Source organism: Agrilus planipennis, unplaced genomic scaffold (genome assembly GCF_000699045.2).
Source record: "Agrilus planipennis isolate EAB-ADULT unplaced genomic scaffold, Apla_2.0 scaffold193, whole genome shotgun sequence".
In the NCBI taxonomy this organism is placed as follows: domain Eukaryota; kingdom Metazoa; phylum Arthropoda; class Insecta; order Coleoptera; family Buprestidae; genus Agrilus; species Agrilus planipennis.
Window position 1 is genome coordinate 476368 of NW_020442456.1, and position 22385 is coordinate 498752.

A 22385-nucleotide genomic window follows, 5' to 3' on the forward strand; every position below is an offset into this window, starting at 1 on the left:
GTTTCCTTGGATCACTTAGGCAAATGCTGAGGCAGTAATATTCCACAGATAATCTTTCATTCTTTTCTGTCTTCATTTCGTCCGTCTCATCTTTCTCACCCGAACCACCACCCACCCATTCCCACGATTCCTGAAAGCAGGCTGAAGAGGCCCTTCCGCCCTACCTTCCGGCGTAGTCCGAAGGGACTGCCCGCCCACCAGCAATACTGGCTGGTGGGAACGAAACACCCAAGAGTTTTTTTTTCGAGTGGAGAGTTCGAGAAGTTAAAATGCGAAGATGAAGCGAAGAAGTGACAGAATGGTCATATAGTGATGAATTGATAATTAGTTAATAATAGAAGTATTAATTACACAGAAAATAGTTAGATAAGAGTAATAATAGTGCAATAGGAGCACTGATAGTTATTAAACATAAGTAAAATTACGACTCTCCTAACCAATGTGCAGCCTTGGGCTGAGTTTACCACCATATTCAAGTACTGATAAAAGATAAAAAGCCAACAGTTAAAGGATAAATAAAGCAATTTTTTAGGATAAAAGTTTATTTTGCTTTTGCATGGTAATTATATCAGCACGATGCAACTCACAAATCACTACAATCATAAACATTAGTTGTTGTGATTAATAGTTCATACGCAACTCATTGGAGATTCAAAATGTAGTATTTATAGCCATGTAACCAAAGCGTGCATTCATCAGCTGGCTTACTTGGAGTTGTGTGTGTGGTGTTTCCCTTTACGTACTTTCTGCAATTACAACCTTCTTCTTCATTTCGACGTTTACTTCGTTTTCGTTCTTGCAAAAGACTGATATTTCTAGTGACATTTTTAAGAGCACTTAATATAGAGTCAACTGAATGGTGATGTGTTGTTGATGCTTTCTTGTCATGAAAATTAATAATTGGTTGGCTGTTTGTGATAATTGGTGAAAGGTCATCTTTAAATTGATTTCTAATAGTAGGCGTTTGTACTTTAATGCTTTCCGCTTCTTGCTTTTTCTTGTTCTTCTTATATCTATTCTTGTTATCATCTAAAACTTTACTAGGCGCGCTCCAAATGTCGTAATCAGTTATATCTTCCAGGTCTTCATGGCTATCATGGCTTATCTTCTTCCAGAGTTTTGTAAACTCATCTTCATGGACGATTTCGTTCAGAAGGGATTGAAAAAGGTAGATATGCGTGTATTTCAGTTTTGATAATTTCGCAAAAACTGAAAAATAGGCACTACTATGATATACATCAAATAAGGGTATAATTATAGTTCAAATAAATTACCTTGTAAAGCTTTTCTGTATCTGGGTAGCTTCATGATCTTTATGTACATGTCAAAAATTCTTCTTAGATCGAGATGAAGTTCATCTTTTGATGCGGTATTTAACCAATGTATACAATAAAGTGCTCTTACGTAGCAATTTATTTCTAGTACTACATACCTTGCCAACCTATAATAATAAAAGATAATGGGTATATGTATACTCTTAATTATTACATTGTGATATCAATTTTTAGCAATTGTTGAACGTACCTATTGTCTACAGAATCGGAGCGTCTAACAACTGCATATTTTTCTAAAGCGGAGGTCGTTAAAAAACCAATATAATCCTGTTGGAAAAAGAAATTATATCTATTTTAATACATTGATATACTATTGCAGTGAATCAATTGAAATTAAATTCCATTTTTTCTTATTCTACAGTTGATGGTAGCATAGTTTCCTTTGCTCATCATCATCACAAGGTCGTCAGTCCTAAGACTGGTTAGACACGTAGCTCCATTTTTTCCTATCCTGAGCTAATCTTCGCATTTCCCTAATGCTAGAGCAACTCATATCCTTAACTGTTTGCGAACAATAATCCAATCTAGGTCTATCTGTACCCCTCCTAACATCCGTTCTGCCTCTAATACGTCTCTGACTAGACGTTCATGTCTGAGAAGATGTCCTACTAACCTAGCTCGCCTATTTCTTACTGACTTCCATAGAGTCCTCTGTTCTCTTACTCTTTCTAATACCCATTCATTTATAATTTTCTCTATCCGTGGTATCCTCATCATTCGCCTGTAACACCACATTTCGAACGCTTCTAACCTTTTCTTTTCCGTCGCGACTACTGTTCATATTTCGCACCCGTATAGCGCCGTACTCCAAACATACACCTCTAACAACCTTTTTCGAATTTCTAAATTAAATAATTATGATCTCCTGTGGGTCCTAGATGGTGGTACTTATAAGTCCGATAGTCAAAATTCCGAAAACCTGAAATCTCGATGGGACAAAATGCCGACATGTAAAAACATTGGAAGGTAAACACTATCGTTGGGTTAGATTAGCTTACGTTCAATTTTTCAACATTCAACCCCCATCTACAAACATTTGTTCAATCCTCACAACATTCTACCCACTCCTCTCCCTCCCCTTTCATCCAAACAATTATCGCATTTTATTGCCTCATCAGCAATTTAGATTATCAGAACGTTCGTTGTAGTTAAACGGTTTAGAGTAATGAATAGGAGATGTGGAAAATAATTAGAAATAAATTCGAAAACCTTTTGAACAAGACAGTAGGGGAACAGGAAGAAGGCGCGCTCTATTAGCCGAAATTTTTGCAACATATTTAATATGACTTTTATGCTTTGGAACGTGTGGTTGCATATGACGAGGCTTGGAGTTTTACGTATAGTCTCGAAACGATGCACCAAAGCTACATCAAATTCACCAAGGTCAAACAAAGCAAGAATGTTCAATTCGAAGATCAAAAGTATCTATGCTTATTTACTTTTATGATGCCAGGAAATCATCGGTAAGGAGTTTGTGTTGTGTTTTAAGGCCAATAGTAAACCAATACTTTTACTGAGAATTTTACGCACTCGAATGATGTATCATAAGAATGCGTTTTGTTACACAGTAATTTCAGTTAATGTGGTTTTGGTGAGTAAAAGTATCTGTCGTTCGTTAGAACCACTCATTCGCTCGTCTCCAGTGCTGTGTGACTTCTCAAGGAAACTTTTGTGAAGAAGACAATGTGCAATCGTAATTGTAATTAACGGCCAAGCTGTAACCTCGTGTCCTGCTAAATATTACAATAACTGTAGCCTCAACATAGCAATTATTCTATTGCTTTTTGGATCAGTATTATCGAATATTCGATGAGACCACATGTATGGTGTGAAGTGTACAGTAATAAACTGTACGTTACACGTAAATTAAAATGATAATTATGGTGTAACTGTTTCAAATAAAATTTGTCGTGGAAAAATGAAGTCGTGTGTTTAACTATTTATTTACAAATATATACAATGGAACCGAATAAGCTAGTCAACGTAACGAAGTGTGTTGCTAGGCGAATAATGCTAATCTGTTTATGTACAANTGATTTAAATCATTTGTACCTGTTAGTAGATCGTCTACATCGAAATCGCGCTCCAGAATCAATGCTGCTAGAGGAAATTGTTTTGCATAGTCTACAGCTAATTGTTTAAGACAGCGTGTTGCTTGATAAGAGGCTGATTTTGTCCCATATGTTATAGTATTAAGCATGAATGTTTTAATGGGTACATGAATGCTATTTCGCCAAAGTATTTTTTGAAATACGGCGTCTTGGGGAGGAACTAAAAATTGCCGAAACATCTTTTCGATGTCGGCTGCAATTAAGTATTCATACTCTCGAGAACGCAAAATTATTGAAATGAGATCATCCTGAATAACAGGACCTTGCATAAGTGCATCGTTCAGGGAGATATTTGTTGTTGTTTTCGCGGATGCGTCAAAAACTACGCGGATTTTTGTAGTGGTACTAGATTCTTTGAACACGGCATGGTGTGGCAGATAATAACCCTCTTGTTTATTATCAATATCGGTAATATTTGTCATATGATTTAATGTTTCGTACTCTTCTAAGAATTCGGAATATTTTTCTTTTAATTCTGGATTTGTTTCGAATTTTCGTTCAAGGGCATAAAAACGTTTTAATGCTGTTTTATAGGAATCGCCAATAGATTCCTTTTTATCGTTAAAGGGTAATCGTACTTGATACCGTCCGTTTGAATCGCGACCAAAGGTTTTAATAAAATGTGTTTCGCAAGCAGATTCTTCCTTTGATAAATGCTTTTTACCATGAATTTCTTCTATTTCCCAAAACCTTTGCAATTGATTTTCTAATACCGACGTTAAAAAACATGAACTTGATTTTACTGGTGGAGTACTTGGAACGTCCACTTTACCAGTTACGATCCAGCCTAATAAGGTTTTCTGTAATATAACAGAATTGTTACATAATTTAAATTGACCTATGCTTAATAATTCATAAAATAATTCGCTACCAATTAATGCATCAATTGGTGCTGATTTATTAAAATGTGGATCTGCTAAAGGTACATTTTTAGGAATTGATAATTGTGATCTTTCAATGGATTTTACAGGTAAAAGCCCAGCGATTGTGGGTAAGGCTACTAAAGTAAGTTCTTTTGAAAAGGTCGTTGTTCTCGATTTTATAATTGTTTTTACGGTGTATCGTGAATTTGTTGTCTGTTGTCCTAAACCAGAGAAGGATATATTTATCTTAGTTTTGTTTAGCTCTAATCGCTCTGCTAGATTTTCGGTTATAAAGTGAGTTTGCGAACCACTATCGAGAAGTACTCTACAAGGAATTTCGTTTTGTTTTTTGTCTAAGATTTTGATACAAGCAGTTCCTAGTAAAATTTCTGAATGACCAGTTGCTGCTAAGTTTACAGAATGTTGCGAGATTTGATTGGGTTCTGAAAGAGTTCGTGATATAGAGCTTTGAGTATTTAATGTTTGCATATTGCGACTTTGATTTTGCGGGTTTTCGTTAGCGTTTTGAGTGTATGATTTATTTGGATTAGCAAAATGTAATAATGTGTGATGCTTTCGATTGCATTTCTTACAAGTTTCATTAATAAGACATTTTTTAGTTGAGTGATTGTTTCGTAAACAATTTAAACAGAGTTTTGCATTTTTTGCATTTTCAAAGCGTTGTTTTTCGTTTAATTTTAAAAATGTAGGACAAGTGTATATTAAGTGATTTAGATTGCACATAGAACATGATGATTTAGATTGAGTATTTACGTATGACTGAGCATTATTCGATTTTCTTGTAAAATTGTTATCCATTTCATCCCCTCGCGCTTGTTTTGACAAAAATTTTATTAACTGATCAAACGTAGGCATCTCTTCATTTTCTAGGGTACGCTCCCAGGCACGCCGAGTACCGTTATCTAATTTTTTTACTATTATAAAAACAAGAAAAGTGTCCCAATGTTGAACTGGCTGTTTTAACGCCTTTAACGCGTTTACATGTACTTGAGTTCTCTCAATTAATGATCTTAAGTTAACAGGTGATTCTTTTGTAATTGTGGGTATTTCAAATAGTAAATTTAAGTGGGTTTGAATTATTTGCCTAGGCTTGTTGCACCTTTGTTTTAAAGATTCCCAAGCCACCTCATAATTTTCTTCGGAGGCGTTTAAATTTTCTGTTATAGACTTTAAAGGACCTTGAAGAGCGTTTTGTAGTAAATAAAATTTATGTACAGGAATCAGTTCATCGTTATCATGTACCAGATTTTTAAAGGAATCGTGAAAACTGTACCAATTAATTGGATTTCCGTCGAAAGGGCGGATTTCAATTTTTGGTAATAAGTTAGCGGTTTGTTTTATTGTAATTGGCGATGGCAAATGATTTGGCGTAGGAGAACGTGTATTGTTAGACATATGAGAAGATAATTGATTTAATTCCCGTAAACGTCTACTTATTAAGGTCGCACATTCGAAGTAGTGATCTTCGAATTGGCTTATGTATGATTCGTGGTCTAACTCTACATTTTCTTCGGAAGCCTTCAGTTCAATTTGAACTTGAATTTTAGAAAAGCTTTGATGTGCTTCTTCTAGTTTTAATTTTCTAACTTCTACTTCATCAATCGGAGGCGAAGCGTTGTTTTCGAAAGATGAAATTATTCGTGTAACGCTACGTTTTATATTACCGCGAGTACGAACTAGAGCCTTTAATTCTTCAGACTCCGACATTGTTTAAACGTATAGATTAAAATTTGTTATTGAATTACGTAATATATTGAAATTGAATCAAATGAAGAAAGAAAAGGTTAGGTAAATTGGAGATTTCTTTGAACTTACCGAAGATTTATAGGAATATGAATAAATGACCCAAAGGAACGGGCGCGTAGGTGACCTTTAACAGCACTCCAAAGAATTTTCCAAACGGGATGTCCTTAAGTGGTGAAAAGTTGCTCTGCTTGATAGGAACGGCGTCAGATCCAAACGGGAATCAGCCCAAGCGTTGAAACAACTAATGATTTAGGCACACCAGCGAATATTTTGAATCGAATGTTTTTTAACTTCACTTTATCCACTTTTTAATTTATGATTTTATAGTTGAATCACCACTACACGAACGGAGATCCGGCTCGAAGGACCATATGTGAAGTGTACAGTAATAAACTGTACGTTACACGTAAATTAAAATGATAATTATGGTGTAACTGTTTCAAATAAAATTTGTCGTGGAAAAATGAAGTCGTGTGTTTAACTATTTATTTACAAATATATACAATGGAACCGAATAAGCTAGTCAACGTAACGAAGTGTGTTGCTAGGCGAATAATGCTAATCTGTTTATGTACAACTTAACGACTAACTTAAATACATTTTGCACCCCCTGAAGAGAGGGAGGGTGAATAAACTGTCTCCAGTACAACTATGAACATTGTTCCTAAAGAGGACAGATATTTTGACCGGAAGGGTCCGGCAAAAGTACCTGGAGTGCAATAAATGTTTAAAAATAGACACAGCAAATGTCTCTAACAAATCTAACATCAAAGTAAAATATTTCTAGTAAATTCCAGTAATGTACTGAAATATATCATAAAAATAATTCTGAACAATTATGGTCAGAACATTTGGTTATACTTCGTTTGCTCTAATCCACCAAGTAACAAGTCTTGTGTTATTCAGGATCTTGCAGGAAATTCAAATGCAAGAAGTGCAATAGACTTAGATAGTTCTTTATTCTCTTTCCCCCCTTAACTTCTCCATCTCGTGTATTGCTCATAATCACCACTAACCGCCTATTTGTAGGATTCCTAATGGAGGCTGAACAGAACATTCCGATCTACCCATCTTTTGAAAGTATAGAACATTTGGGACAGCCCAGCCACAACATTAGTTGATCGTGACGAAATATAATAATGTTTTTAAGCTCTGATGAGAAATACACTGAACATAAGTACAATCATGCACTTTGCATATGATTATCGAAAATTTGAAATATTGAGCAGGGCTAAAGATATTCATACGGTAAATGTCCAAGAGAAACCAAACGAAAATGCGAAATTTAACTTAAATGTTTATTATAGGGACTAAGCACTTAATGAAAATAAGAAAAGGTGTTTTTTGGAATGTGGCAGTCCAATATTAAGTCTTACCTGAAATAAAGGCCTGTCGACTTCTTTCAGCTTTAAACCAAAACTTCTTATAAATCGTCTTAAACTGGCCCACGGCATGTATCGCATTTCATTTTGTAAATTATATAGAAACTTCATAACAATTCCGCAACTTAATTTTTCGTATTCATGCATAAAAAGTACTTCCTCCACTAGATGACTTCTATCAGGTGTTGAAAGTAACTACAATAAGAAGTCATTAAGAACATTAAACTTTTAACATTTCATTCTAGTAAATAATCCCGTTTAAAGGTCGAAATGTACTTAACAGTAAAGAAACTTATCAAATACCTACTCAGATACGTACTTACGATTAAGACTATTAAGAAATGATGGGCAACTATAATATGAAGGGTGTAGATACAATGTGACATGTCTATTTGATCATAACTTGAGAAAATTAAGAAAAAAAATTTTATGTGTTTCTTATTGCATATTACGATCATATTTAATTGTTACCTTAAAGCAAATAATGTAAATTGTGCGACTACATTGATTATCTGATAGATAGAAGTTTTGTAATTGAAATATTACTTTTGAAGGTGTCGTATACTGTAGTTTATAATTGGACTTCTCGTGTTTTGCACTCAATTGTCGAACATGTTATAATAAATGTTTATAAATTTAAACGTGGATTAATAAGCAAATTTTTTCAAATGGAATTAATATACACAATTCACTTAATGCAGTGTTAGACTGTTTTTCATTTACGTCACAGTGATTGGGAGTGAATATGTCAGAATCCAATTAGTAATAAATAATGAAAATGGTGATTTTTTAAGATTTCTTTTAAACTTTAACTTTATACCGTTTATGCAATTATCAATAATTAATTAATTATAATGACATAATGTAAGTTTTAATCATTTTTGTCTTTTTCCATTCTCAACTACTGCCGTAAAGGTATTGTTTATCTACTTTTATTGGGGATAAATATTAATATTGTAGCGAGCACGAGCGTGTTTGTGTGCGATAGGGCATACGTGTGTGTGAGTGGCTTATCGATTCGCCGACTAGCCGCGGGTGCCCTTCTTCATGTGCGCCGTATTTGTAAACGTGTGTGTCGTACCTGCGTTCCGGGAAAGCAATTAAACAGTTCAAAGAAAACGAGACTTCTCTGGACGGCTGGAGAACGTTCTCGAAAGGAGGCAAGGGAGTATAAAAAGGAAGAGACGATCGCCGAAGTAGAAATAAATTGACCGTTGCAAAAGTGAATCAAGAAATAAATTGACAGTGATAGAAGTGAAATAAATAGAACAGTGAATAGTAACAGTAGTTTCAATAATAATTAGTGTAAATAAATAGTTTTTGTCGTTGTGAGTTAATTTGTTAAACTCACGAACGTTACAATATGGTAGGTTGATAGGATTTTCTCATAACGCCAAACAATTATTAGCGAAAAGATAAGTTAAAAGGGAGTCCTTTATCCTAATTGGACTTCTCGTGTTTAGCACTCCATTCTCGGACTTATCGATATTAGGATAAATTGTTTTTTAATCGTAATATAAACTCTTACTACGTTAAAATAATTTTATTATAAGACGAGAATTACAGATATGAACTCACGACACAAAGTTGTTTTTGTGGCTCTATTTGCATTATCTGGCAGTTTTTTAGTATTTGTCAGTCCTATTAATCAGATATACAACGCAGAAATTAATACTGCAAAATTAATGAATTTACATAATTGTAATGAACCTACACGAATTATCATATGTTTTATAATTAGTCCAAAGAGACATGTAGTTTGCTGTATCTCAAATTTGAAAAGATGTGTGGCATTTTGCACTTGGCCACTACTTTGAAACATATATTCTGCGACATTACGAAATCGAATAGAAATAGACGTATCAAATTAAAATGTGAGCACATAGAAATGTACCCACTTGTATTGCATTGGTCTGCTTCCACTTTTGGTATTTCATAACTTAAGTAGGAGAACGGGCTTGAGTGTCGTATTTTGAACTTAGGAAACTAATGACAGGTAGATTTTACGCAGAGTCACATACCACCAAAATCCTACTTTGACAAAAAAAATGGAATGTCGCATTTTGCATCTATATCTGCTTCTAATATGAAAGGTATATTAGGAAAATAAAGTATCATAAACCCAAAGTTCCACATAAAACGTTGAAAACCTAATGCATCATCAGCTGAACGTTAAATTATCTTACTTAAATTTAGAAACTTATTATTTGGTTAAAATCCAACTTCAAAACCATTTCACATTTTGAAATTACAAACGAAAATAAACTTCAGAGTAAATAAAAGAAATTTTATTTTACGTTCTTGGTTAGAAATTTATTTTATTTCGAATTCATGATAAATCACTGACGAAGCCGATAAAGCTTGAGTTTATATAATATCCATTTATAGGCAGTATATCGCTATTTAATGGGCATTTACTGCTAATAAAGTTTTTCGTGCAATAGATACTTATTGCTATTACATCATATGCAAAAAGTAAACGTTTAATATCAAATAATGATGTACAAGGTCTGTTCAAAAAGTATCACGAATTTTGTGTTTTATCAAAAATTATTTATACCTATTTGGTCCCCTTCAATGTAATCCCCACCATATATTATACATTTGTGCCAACATATTTTTCCAATCCTCGGAGCATTTTAAAAAATCATTTTTTGTGATCTTGTTCAGCTCCTCCTTCGATGCCGTCTTTATCTCCTCGATCGTAGCGTCGCGTCGTCCTTTCATGGGCCTCTCCAGTTTCGGAAACAAGAAAAAGTCACAGGAGCCAGATGTGGGAAATACGGTGGCTGCGGCTTTGTTAGTGTGTTGGTTTTAGTCAAAAATTTGCGCACAAGCAACGATGTGTGATCAGGGGCGATATCATAGTGCAAAAACCAATTTTTGTTCTTCCACAAATTCGGGCGTATCTGGCGGATTGCTTAGTGCAAATTGCGCATAACATGCCGGTAATATTTCTTATTGACCGTTCTACCCTGTGGCAAGAGCTCATAGGGCACTACGCCCCTGCAATCAAAGAAAACTGTAAGCAAAACCTTCACATTCGACCTAACTTGGAGCGTTTTTGTCAGTCTTGGATAGTCCATTGGGATGATTAAACTTTGGCGACCTGTATAATGCCCAAATCACTAGTAAAAATCGAATGGCAGGAGCCAATCGATATGTTTAGGTCCTCAGGAACCTCTCTAAAATGGATTCAACGATTGGCCAATACTATTTTCTTCACTTCATCAATGTTTTCGTCTGTTATTGAAGTGCTAGGGCGTCCGGCATGCTCTTCGTCATTTACATCTTCTCGGCTTTCTGAGAACATTTTGTACCACCGATAAACTTTGCTTCGGACCAACCATATGCCACAGTCAACATTCGGAATGCGTTCGCGCACTTAGTTTTGTTTTCCACACAAAATTTGATACAGATTTTTTGATCCATTTTTTGGAATAGGCAAAAATCGAAGACGAGCCAAGACACGTCCAAGCAAAGCAGCTGTTAAAAATTAACTGAACATTCAAAATTGCCGAATTTGTCAGTATGAGTGAGAGACATGAGTAGCAACATAACGCCACAAAAAAAAATCGAAAATCGAATATACGTAACCCACGGAAATTCAAAATTCGCGATACTTTTTGAATAGACCTCGTATATATGGCATATGCTTTGCTAAACCTCCTGTAAAGTAAATTTCGTTGTCTTGAATAATTGGTGAAACAAACTTCTTCGATACCCACAAAGACTAACTCAAACTACCTCAATGAATATCTCCTTGTTGGAGAAAGGCAGGTAGAGTCTATTTCAATTTGTTAGAGTTGTGACCTTGAAGAAATCTGCGCGAAGATAGAAAGAATACACACTAAACGTGAGCAAGACAGAAATAGTTGGAACAAGATTGAACGAGCAGAGCTCTCGATGGGCGGTTTTAGGAGGTCGGCTAGAATTGTACAGTACTAGACGAAAATGTCTAGCAATTTCTTAAAACAAAAATGTATATAAATTAACAATAGAAAAGAAAGCAAAAGTTTTATAGGTGTGCAGAACGTTAAGTTAATTCACTTGTTATTATTTTTGGCTAAATATGCTTTTAAATAAAGGATATTCTTAAATTTTAACGAGGCAGTTTAAATAATTTTGCAAATGGTACGTTACACTTTTGTCTAGTTCTCGCTCGATGATTGGTGGGGAAATGAGCTCCGCAGACAAATATGATTGAATTTGGAAATATGCTACGATGAATCCTAATAAAGGAAAGGGGAACGAATATATATATCTATACGATAATAACCCCAAATGATTCAATTTTGGGATAGAACCGCTGTCTGAGTTTACTAGGTATTTCGATATCTTTGTAACCGTTTAGAATTAAACGATTACTTACGCTTTTAATTAAATTGAAACAAGTACAGTCTATTTCGTGGTCAGTGTTACAAGTATTAGAAACCTGCCTTTTATTGGTTTTTATGATCATAAAAACCAAAAAGTTTATAAGAAAAACAGAAGTAGCGGACACGTTATTAGCCGATATAGTCGTTATGAATGTAACAGTCGTGGAGCCTCATTTTTAATACGCTTTTATTAGCTTGTTATTTACACATTTAAATTATTTTTTCTTTATCTAATCTTAAATTAAAACTACAAATACATATATGTGTATGTATTTTCTTCATATTATGAATTATATTACATTTCTTTTGACAATGGATTCAGGTGGAAATGTTTAATTTAACTACTACTTAACTACATAATTGCTTCTTTGAATGAGATAAGCATGCAATTGTTAATGATTACTTCTTAATAGTTGTTGTAAATTAATACAAAAATTTTTTGCAATTTGTGTTTTTCCTCTTAAATTTGGATATATACGATATTTTCCCAATAAATAATTGAAATCTTCCTTTTATATGCATTCTAGGCATATTCATACTACAACATACACATTAAACCCCATTATTACAGTAATATGAGTTTATACCAAAAATAATATCTACTCCTTTCTATGCATTTATTTTCATATATGATCAGTATAACCAAAAAAAGCATTAGAAAAGTCTTTCTTTGGCAACTTTCCCTCACACTTTTTCTAGGCTTGGGACTAGCTATTTTCTGATAGAAAATAGGCGGTTTAAAAGTTGCAGTTTCTTTATATTAATTAATAAGCAACTTAGCTGCAAAAACATTTAAAAAAAGCGCCACAGCATTTTACAGTTGGGTTTAAATGCATTCACTCTCTACCTCTGGCTAGACCAAATCGTCCGTGTTAAGTGTAATGAATAATTAAAACTTTATTCATAATAATATGACTACTATTAAAACGTAATATGATTAGTACTAAAACAATGTGGGATTGGGATGACACAAACTCAAATCAAAGATACTGTATAAAAGGAAAAAGATTATTAAAAAGCCGAACATATTTGGAATGGAATAAATGAATAATTTCCAGACAGCGTTTTGCATACAAAAATTCAGATTGAAAAATACTCCACATCAAATTGATGTAGTGAGTGATGAAAATGATATTGTTATAACCACTACATGTTACTGTAAAGGCAGGACAATTGTAAGCATATTATTGCTATGCTACTTTATTGTAATGAGTAATAAATTATGAACTTCAAATTAATAAAAATGTATTTCTTTTGCTTCGTTTCATATAATATTAATTAAAAGCCTTGCACCTAATAAGAATTTACCTTACTTTCTACTGAAACATAATTGTTTTAGATTTATTGTTATTAATAAAGATGTACCAACTGTACGGATTGAAAGAAAAGTTTTGTATGTAAAGAGACAATTTTTGTCGAAATTTTAAATATTATTTTCTGTGTTTTAATCTCATCTATTTTTCTAATTTTCCAAAAATATTTGGGACATACGCAAAAGGTTCTAATGTCTAAATTTTTCGTGTAACTGTTCCTACGATTTTCTACAGAACAAAACAATTTTGCTTTGATTTCTGAACGAGGAGAAAATTTTACAAATTTTATTGTTTATAAATTTGAAAGTAAACATGGATTAATAAGTAAATTTTAACAAATAGAATTAATATACACATTCACTGAATGCAGTCGTTGACTGTTTTTCATTTTCGTCACAGGGATCGGGAGTGAATATATCAGAACCCAATTAGTAATAAATAATTAGTGATTTTTGTAAGTAATATTTCTTTAAAACTGTTTACCCTTTCTGCAATTATTGATTAATTATAATGGCATAATTTAAGTTTCAATCCTTTTTGTTTTTTTTCATTCTCAACTACTGCCCTAAAGGTATTGTTTTCTACTTTTATTGAAGAGGCTGAAAATAGTAAAATGGTAGGTAGATGGGATTTTCTCAAAACCCAAAAAATTATTCGCGAGAAGATATGTTACAAAGGAGTCCTTTTGGACTAATAAAATGATCGTAGATGCTCCTAACGCGTCCGCTATTACTGTTAATTATGTTTTGACCATAGAACTGTTGTACCACAATTATATTTTCCATAGAAAATGCCAGAAATGGCGCGGTAAACGCCATCTGTAGTAGGATGCTACATTTTAGGATTACGTATGCTTCAACAAGGTCCATTTAAATAAATGGATATCTACTTGCTGAAACGAATCTATGATGGTAACGTGCCTATCACGTTGAGCTTAGCTACGCCGGGATTCGTTTCAGCAAGTAGATATCCATATATTTAAATGGGCCTTGTTGGAGCATACGTAATCCTAAAATGTAGCATCGTACTACAGATGGCGTTTACCGCGCCATTTGTGGTATTTTCTAAAACGCGCTGTTAAGACAGCAGGTAAAAGTTGGTCTGTGTTCTGTCGGAGCTGTCTGCGACGCGCTGATGAGATCCAAAAAGATCGAAATCGCGATCCGCGTCTGGCAGTTTCGACAGAATACAGACCACTTCGAATTATTTTATTCGATTATGCTAACGTGCCTATCACGTTGAGGTTGGCTACGCCGGGATTCGTTTTCAGCAAGTAGATATCCACACAAGTGGACCTTGTTGGAGCATACGTAATCCTAAAATGTAGCATCGTACTACAGATGGCGTTTACCGCGCCATTCGTGGTATTTTCTAAAACGCGCTGTTAAGACACCAGGTAAAAGTTGGTCTATGTTCTGTCGGAGCTGTCTGCGACGCGCTGATGAGATCCAAAAAGATCGAAATTGCGATCCGCGTCTGGCAGTTTCGACAGAATACAGACCACTACCGAATTATTTTATTTATATTTTCCATGTTATTGTTTTTTCGGTATAAATATAAATTTAAATCCCGTTTTATCGTGCGGGTCAAAGGTTCCAGATATCTGCCAAACAAAAATGTTAAGACCACTGAAACTTGTATAACTTTTTTTCATACCGAAACTGTATACGTTTATGTTATTCATGTTACATATTTAATTTGAAGATGTAGAATTAGCTACTGGGAAAGAAAAACACATTTGATAGTTTGTCGTTGATAATTCGAATGACCCTCACGAAACGAGGGATGGTGACTTGCCAAAAATAATAATCACTTGTGTATGTCGCCATTAGTAAGGTAAATAAATAAGTAAAGACGAAATACTGTATCAGCCTGGAGTCGATCTCGGCATTCCCTGTCCGCTGAATACATATGAATTGTTCTGACTCTAACAATTTTATGTTTGTGACAGTTTTGGTATCAAAAATTAAGGTTAATCAATGTGTACATGCCCCAAATTTATCTTATTATAATGGCATATTAATTGAATTTCGGTCAAACGCAAAACTAGGTAGTGTTACATGAATGGTGCAATTAAAACATACTTTGTAGTTTTCTATTAGTTGCGACCATATCTCCTCAGGGTAGTTTACTCGATAGATGCCTGATTGATGGTGATTAAATTTGACCCATTTTGACTGCCTCATTGGAACTGTAACTTTAAAGAATACACTAGTAAGTATCGAATCATTTTGAATCTAGAAAAAAAATAGGTTAGCTTACTTTCATCACGATAATATGGAAACATTATTTTTTCAGGAGCCTTGCTAAAGGAGTATGTATAGGTAATTGGAATTGTCCATCTGTAACTGTTAGAAATTTTTATAGAAAGACGTAAATGTAACACACGAGCGTTTATTCGCAGAATGGATGTTTCTAATAAAATTGTTAGAATCAATAAATGATAGCAAAAGCGTCACCATTGGTTGGTTCTTCGAGCTAGAATTCTCGATGGGGGATATTTTAAGGATTTGAATTAATCTGCCTAAAATAATGACAGTGGGATATTATTCAATAAATTAAATTAATAAAATAAAGATATTTTTGAAATATAAACATGACAGTATGGTCCTCGGCATTCTCTTCTCTGAAGATGGTTGACTAGAAGCAATATTGAGCGGGCTCGTCTTGTACGCCGCTCTCTCGGTTTAAATCGCTCGCCAAAATTTCTTCCAATAGTTTTCTCTGATTATTTAATTCTAACAATTTGATTGAACCACTTCTGTTCTGCGAGTAGACGCTCTTTATAACACCGTATCATTTATTTTCATACCCATAAGAGGTCGGTGTGTCGTTTTGAAAAGCTGAAAGTTTTTCTTGCGTTAATATGTATACCCGATTGTATTTGTCAATTTTAACATTAACAACAGGGTATCTCTTTTGATATAAATATGTAGACAGCATCTCAGAAGTATCGTTGTCAAAATTTTTTAAAAAGTTTGTAGTTTGGGCACTTTTATAAAGACTTTCTTCCAGGTATTTTCGTATGATAAACCTAAATTTCCGTTCGCCTATCCATTGTTCCAACATTCTCAAAATAGCACCACCCTATAAAATAATGCTAAAACTAAAACATTCTTCGAAAAGATATTGGATTATTCAACTGTAGGTACTTATTTCGTTAAAAAATATTGATCAGTAAATAGGTTGAGTTTAAAATGTTTAAGGATTTTATCTAAAAACCAAATCAATTCCAAACTTGTCATTAATTTTTGTTAACAAATTTGTAAGAAACCATGAAACTGTAATTACTTTGGAATATTTTATGATGCTAAATTGAGATCGGATTTCACTAGGTGTTGAGACATCGTTTACAACGGGTTGTGATTCCATAGAATAATCGTAATCTAGAAGCCTGTGCAACCTTAATACTTGAAAATGCTTCAACTGCAAAATTTAATATTCTTGTAAGGTATCTATTAAATTATGCATTTATATTATTAAATTACTATATTCCAGTTTTTAAAAACAGCATCCACTGCTTTATATTCCATGTATTTTGCAAATCCTTCGTTTAACCATACATCATTCCACCATTTCATGGTAACTACAATAACGAAACACTAGGTATTATTTACATAAAAGATTGGAGAAGTTTATTTCTTATTGAGAGCCGAAGATTTTCAATATTTTTAGAGAATTGGGAGAAATTGAAAAATAGTAGGACAGAGCGGAGTCTGTTGAGCCGCGGGGTCTTGTGCGCCACCTGTAGTATCACGTACACGGTGCATAATATCTACGAGTGGGTGACATTAGACAAAGCGGGAGGATGAGGAACCCACGCCGTCATTGATTTAATCGCAGGCTGGCATTTGCTATGGTTGTGAATGCGTAATATTACAAATTTGGAACTAAAAGTAAAAAACATCGTTCCACTGAATTTTGGTTTAACAATTACAAATTTTATCATACGGCCATCAAGTATGTGTATTTTGATTTCGATATGATTACTGTTAATGGTTTATGTTTCAGGAATAAATTATTTTCAATTAATTTTTAGTTATTTAACATATTAAATGTAATTCGGAGAAGGGGTCATTTGAGCCAAAATACTCGGGGTCGAATGAGCCATATTCAAGNTTGAACAGGCCGTCAAGGAAATTATTCTATAATAAGGCTTCCCGTTTTTATTTTGTAAGATAATGGTAACAATGACGATAACAGTGTAATAAAAATTACCTTTAGTATTTGAACAACAATTGAGTTATATTAACAATGTATGTAGTTTTGTTTATACTGCCATAACCAATAACTGGCTCGAAATGTAATTAATGTAATAATTAAAGTTACCTAGTTGAATTTCTATTTACCAGCAAATAAAGTAGAAATATACGTTTAATTTTAATTAAAAAAAAAGGAACATGCTGCTGCAGCTACAAACTATTGTATATCCAGGCACACTCTATCTCATTACAATACCGACAGCATAAATCATTGGGGATGCTTGTAGCTCGTTTAATTACTGATTGGGATTGGCCAATTAATTCAACCAATCGCAGCTGTTGTTCCAAGATATCATCTTGTAAAGGATCTTTGCAAAGTTACTCAATGTTCGCAAATAAACAATTGTTAAACTTCCGCAATACAGTAAAGTAACAAAACAGGAAATCGCAGAAATATCATACATTATGATCTGACAGATAATGACTTACGGTGTAATTTAGAATTGTTCATTTCATAAATATCTTTCACTGATATAAATACACATTTCTTAATGTGTGTAAGAAAGATATTTATGGAACAACTGTATTGCGATATGATCTTGCGAAAAGTGCTAAACTTACTCCACAAACTTAAATAGTATTACCTACAATAAGTAATTACAATTAGACAGAATCTAAAATGCAAAAAGAACACTAAAAGTGAGGGATAGTTTTTCATATATTGATACGCAGAAATTGTTCATCAATTCTATGACCACAAAAAGGTAGATATACCGTTATCTAAATGACGATAAACTTGCGCCTTATAATTTTAAAAACCATCGCGAATTTTGTGTTTTTTCAACTATTTATTCATTCATGAATATTTATTTTGGCCCCTTCAAAGTAATCCCCACCAGATATTATACACTTGTGCCAACGTTTTCTCCAATTCTGGAAGCACTTCAAAAAATTATTTTTTGTAATCTTGTTCAGCTCCTCCTTCGATGCCGTCTTTATCTCCTGAATCGTAGCATAGCGTCGCCCTTCTATGGGCCTCTTCAATTTCGGGAACAAGAAAAAGTCAAAAATGCTAGATCTGGAAAGTACGGTGGCTGAGGCATTATTAGTGTGTTGGTTTTGATCAAAAATTCGCGCACAAGCAACGATGCATGAGTAGGGGCGTTATAATAGTGCAAAAGCCAATTTTTGTTCGCGCAAACTACGCATAACTTGCAGGTAATATTCCTTATTGACCGTTCTACCCTGTGGCAAGGACTTATAATGCACCACGCCCCTGCAAACGAAGAAAACTGTAAGCAAAACTTTCACATTCGACCTAAGTTGACACGCTTTTTTCGGTCTTGGCTCGTGCGGCAGCTTCTATTAGGATGATTGAGCTTTGGTTTCCACGTCATAACCATAAAGCTATTATTCGTTACCAGTTATGACCCTCTGGAGGAAATTTGCGTCGTCGTGGACAGAATCCAACAGCTCCTTAACAATGTTAATGAGATGCTGTTTTTGGTCGAAATTGAGCAATTTTGGTACGAATTTCGCGACGACCCGTGTCATTCCCAAATCATTGGTAAAAATCGAATGGCAGGAGTCAATCGATATGTTTAGGTCCTTAGCAACTTTTCTAACGGTGTTTCGACGATTGACCAATACTATTTTCTTCACTTCGTCAATGTCTTCGTCTGTTGTTGAAGTGCTCGTGCGTCCAGCACGCTTTTTGTAGTTCGGCCCTGTGAGAATATTTTGTACCACCGATAAACGTTGCTTCGGTTCAAGGTAGCATCACCATATGCCGCGGAATGCGTCCACGCACTTAATTTTGTTTTTCACACAAAATTTGATACAGATTCTTTGATTCATTTGTTTTGGAAAAGTCGCAGACGAACCAAAACACGTGCAAGCAAAGCAGCTGTCAAAAATTAACTGAACGAACTTGTCGGTATCAGTGAAAGGCATAAGTAGGTAGTAACATAACGCTACAATAAAAATGAAAATCGAATATACGTAACCCGGGGAAATTCAAAATTCGCAGATCACGAATTCTTGAATGGTAATATACATATACTACTCCCTTTCCACTTCCAAGTTTTTGATAATCAAATGTTACTTTGATAACTTCCTCATATTGTTTGAATTTGTAAAAATAGGTTAATATTATTTGAAACCTGCTGCAGTCCATTAATAAGTATACGTAGCTGTGTTATTAAACTACAACAATATTTTCAAAATAAGTACAATCAGTACCTAATACCTACGCATAGGTGAGTTTGTAAACATGAAGGCAAACATACTTTTAATGAATTGGGTACATTTGGACAGTAAAAGGGATTAAAAAATTATTAGAATGTTAATAAATAACTAAATTAAATAAAAAAGGTACTGTTGTAAATGGGTTTTAGTATTTACTAAGTGTTAAGACTTGTGTATATTTTTAGTAGGTTATAGTTATTTTAATCTTTTTTATTTCTATAATTTAATTTCATCAAATTCCTTTTCGTAGAACGTAAGTAATAGTGTATTTATATTTAAACTTTCTAGCAGTATATTTACCAAAAGTTGTATGTATCACTATCGTTCAGGTAATTGGGTTTTGCCAAAAGGTAGTTGCACATTTACCTGAATTAGAGTAATGACCCTGTTGTCATGGAGATTTGCACCCTCTTTGCTATAGTGTGCACTATTCTCACCCNTTCATTCTCTTCTGTCTTCATTTCGTCCGTCTCAACTTTCTCACCCGAACCGCCACCCACCCATTCCCACGATTCCTGAAAGCAGCCTACCGCCCTACCTTCCGGCGTAGTCTTGGTCTTGCTCATTTAATAGTAACACTTACGCTTTTTTTTTAATTCTAAGCACAAATTTTTGTATTTCATCATCATCATAAGGTCGTCAGTCCGAAGACTGGTTGAACACGCACCTTCATTCTTTCCTATCCTGAGCTAATCTTCACATTTCCCTAAAACTACAAAAACCCACATCCTTAACTATTTGCGAACAGTAATTTAATCTACCTCTACTCCTCTTAACTCCCGTTTCTGCATCTAATATGTCTCTGACTAGACCGTCATGCCTGTAAAGGTGTCTTACCAATCTGTCACGCCCCTGCCGGTTATTGAACCCGGGCCCGTAGTTTTACGCATCAATATTCTACCGCTAAGCTAAGACGAGTAAAACTCCAGACATGGGTTCGCTTCCCGGCGAAGCGTGAATTTTTTCTCATTTGTATTACACCAACAATCAGTAGAAGATACAACGTTTATTTCAGTTTAATGTTTAACATAGGTACATTTATCAAATTTCCCTGATATTTGTCAAATTTCCCTGTTATTCTCAAAAACTCCATCAAGTACATTCATAATTCCGCTTGCCATTTTTCTGTGCAATATTATTGATGTAAAAATACTCTGAATTTCGAATAATCGCTTACAAAATTACGATGTTTACTTAAGGCATTAAATAAAGTGTTTTTGCGTACTTTATATGTCTTGTAAAATATAACGTATGCACAGTCCAAATAGAGCACAATACTTATTAATAAAGTATGGGTGGCAACCCTAATTCTATTCCCACTACAATCTAATATAAACTCCTAATGCCTAGCTCTTAACTGTTCACATATTTTTTAATTTTATAATGTATTAAACTCCTCCGTTTCAGTTCTTTAGGGATGGTATTTTAAATACCCATTTTATAGTAGATAAATAATAGATACCATTGTGTAAGGTAATTTCAACGCCTTGAATGAAATATAAAACAATTGAATTGGAATTTTAAAAAATCTTTTCTAGTGTTTGCTTTCGTTGCATATGAGATGTCTGCGCAAAATTTCAGGTCTCTAGACCCAAGAGTTTGGGCTGTGTTTTGATTTCTCTTCGTCTGTCAAGGAATGGACTGGGGTAGAGGGAAGTCAGACGACTCTATTCTGGTTAAAAAATAAAGGATGTAGAATTTTTTTTATATCTACTTCATTCGTGTTTTCACCCAACCGTAATATTATGATCCATTGAAATAAAAGCATTCATCAGCTAAAATTATTGAGGGAAACATAACCGAATGTTTAACCGTACAATAGTTTTATTTTACTCCTAGGATCACAAGATTACGGTAGGAAGAGACAACATGAATGAAGTGAGTGTTGGCGTAACTATGTTGTTTCGTTTGTTTATATTAATGTGGTCCTAAGGGGGCCCATACACCTACAATAATATTGCACAATACTTTAATACTATGGATAATATTAAAAAATTGCGCAATGATTGAACAGAAGTTTGAGCAAGCTTAAATTTTATTGAGCAATATGTTTTAGAGATAGCTTTAAATAAAATGGAAGCGGTACTGACAGATCAGTTCTGTATGAAAATAAATAAAAATAAAACTAAAATACTGGTATGCAAGGGAAGAAAAAGTAGGGAAAGAGCGAATATAAAAATAGGAGACGAAAAATTAGAAGAAGTGGTTGATTTTAGATATCTAGTAAGTCAGATAAGTCAGGATGGAAGGTGTAGTAGGGATATAAAACAGAGGATAGCGCAGGGTCGTGTCGCCTTTAATAAAAAGAAGTCACTTCTATGCTCGCGAACGGTTAATTTAAAAATTCGAAAATGGTTGTTAAAGGTGTATGTTTGTAGTACGGCGTTGTACGGCTGCGAAACATGGACAGTGGGCGCGGCGGAAAATAAAAGGTTTGAAGCGTTCGAAATATGGTGTTATAGGCGCATGATGAGGATAACGTGGGTAGAAAAGGTTAGAAATGAAGAGGTATTGGAAAGAATATATGAAAAGTTGACTCTAGGAAGTCAATAAAAAAATAGGCGAGATAGGTTGGTAGGACAACTTCTCAGGCATGAAGGTCTAGTCAGAGATATATTAGAGGCAGAAACAGGAGTTAGGAGGGGTAGAGGTAGACCTAGATTAGATTACTGTTCGCAAATAGTTAAGGATGTGGGCTGTTCTAATTTTAGGGAAATGCGAAGTTTAGCTCAGGATAGGAAAGAGTGGAGGGTCGTGTCCCCAGTCTTAGGACTGACGACCTTATGA

General features: G+C 34.2%; 1 protein-coding gene across 1 annotated transcript in view; it reads right to left on the minus strand.

Annotated features, from left to right (window-relative positions):
- Positions 1-581: 581 nt before the first annotated feature.
- The window catches only part of LOC108736783 (glutamyl aminopeptidase-like), a 37097-nt gene continuing 15293 nt past the window's right edge, over positions 582-22385 (minus strand). Inside the window, exons 4-12 of the mRNA XM_025980575.1 lie at positions 16638-16735; positions 16441-16575; positions 15962-16236; positions 15412-15497; positions 15234-15346; positions 7452-7652; positions 1525-1601; positions 1275-1441; positions 582-1209 (exon numbers count right to left, since the gene is read on the minus strand). Coding sequence (XP_025836360.1) covers positions 641-1209; positions 1275-1441; positions 1525-1601; positions 7452-7652; positions 15234-15346; positions 15412-15497; positions 15962-16236; positions 16441-16575; positions 16638-16735 — 1721 coding nt within the window. The 3' untranslated portion in view covers positions 582-640. The remainder of the gene's footprint in view (positions 1210-1274; positions 1442-1524; positions 1602-7451; positions 7653-15233; positions 15347-15411; positions 15498-15961; positions 16237-16440; positions 16576-16637; positions 16736-22385) is intronic.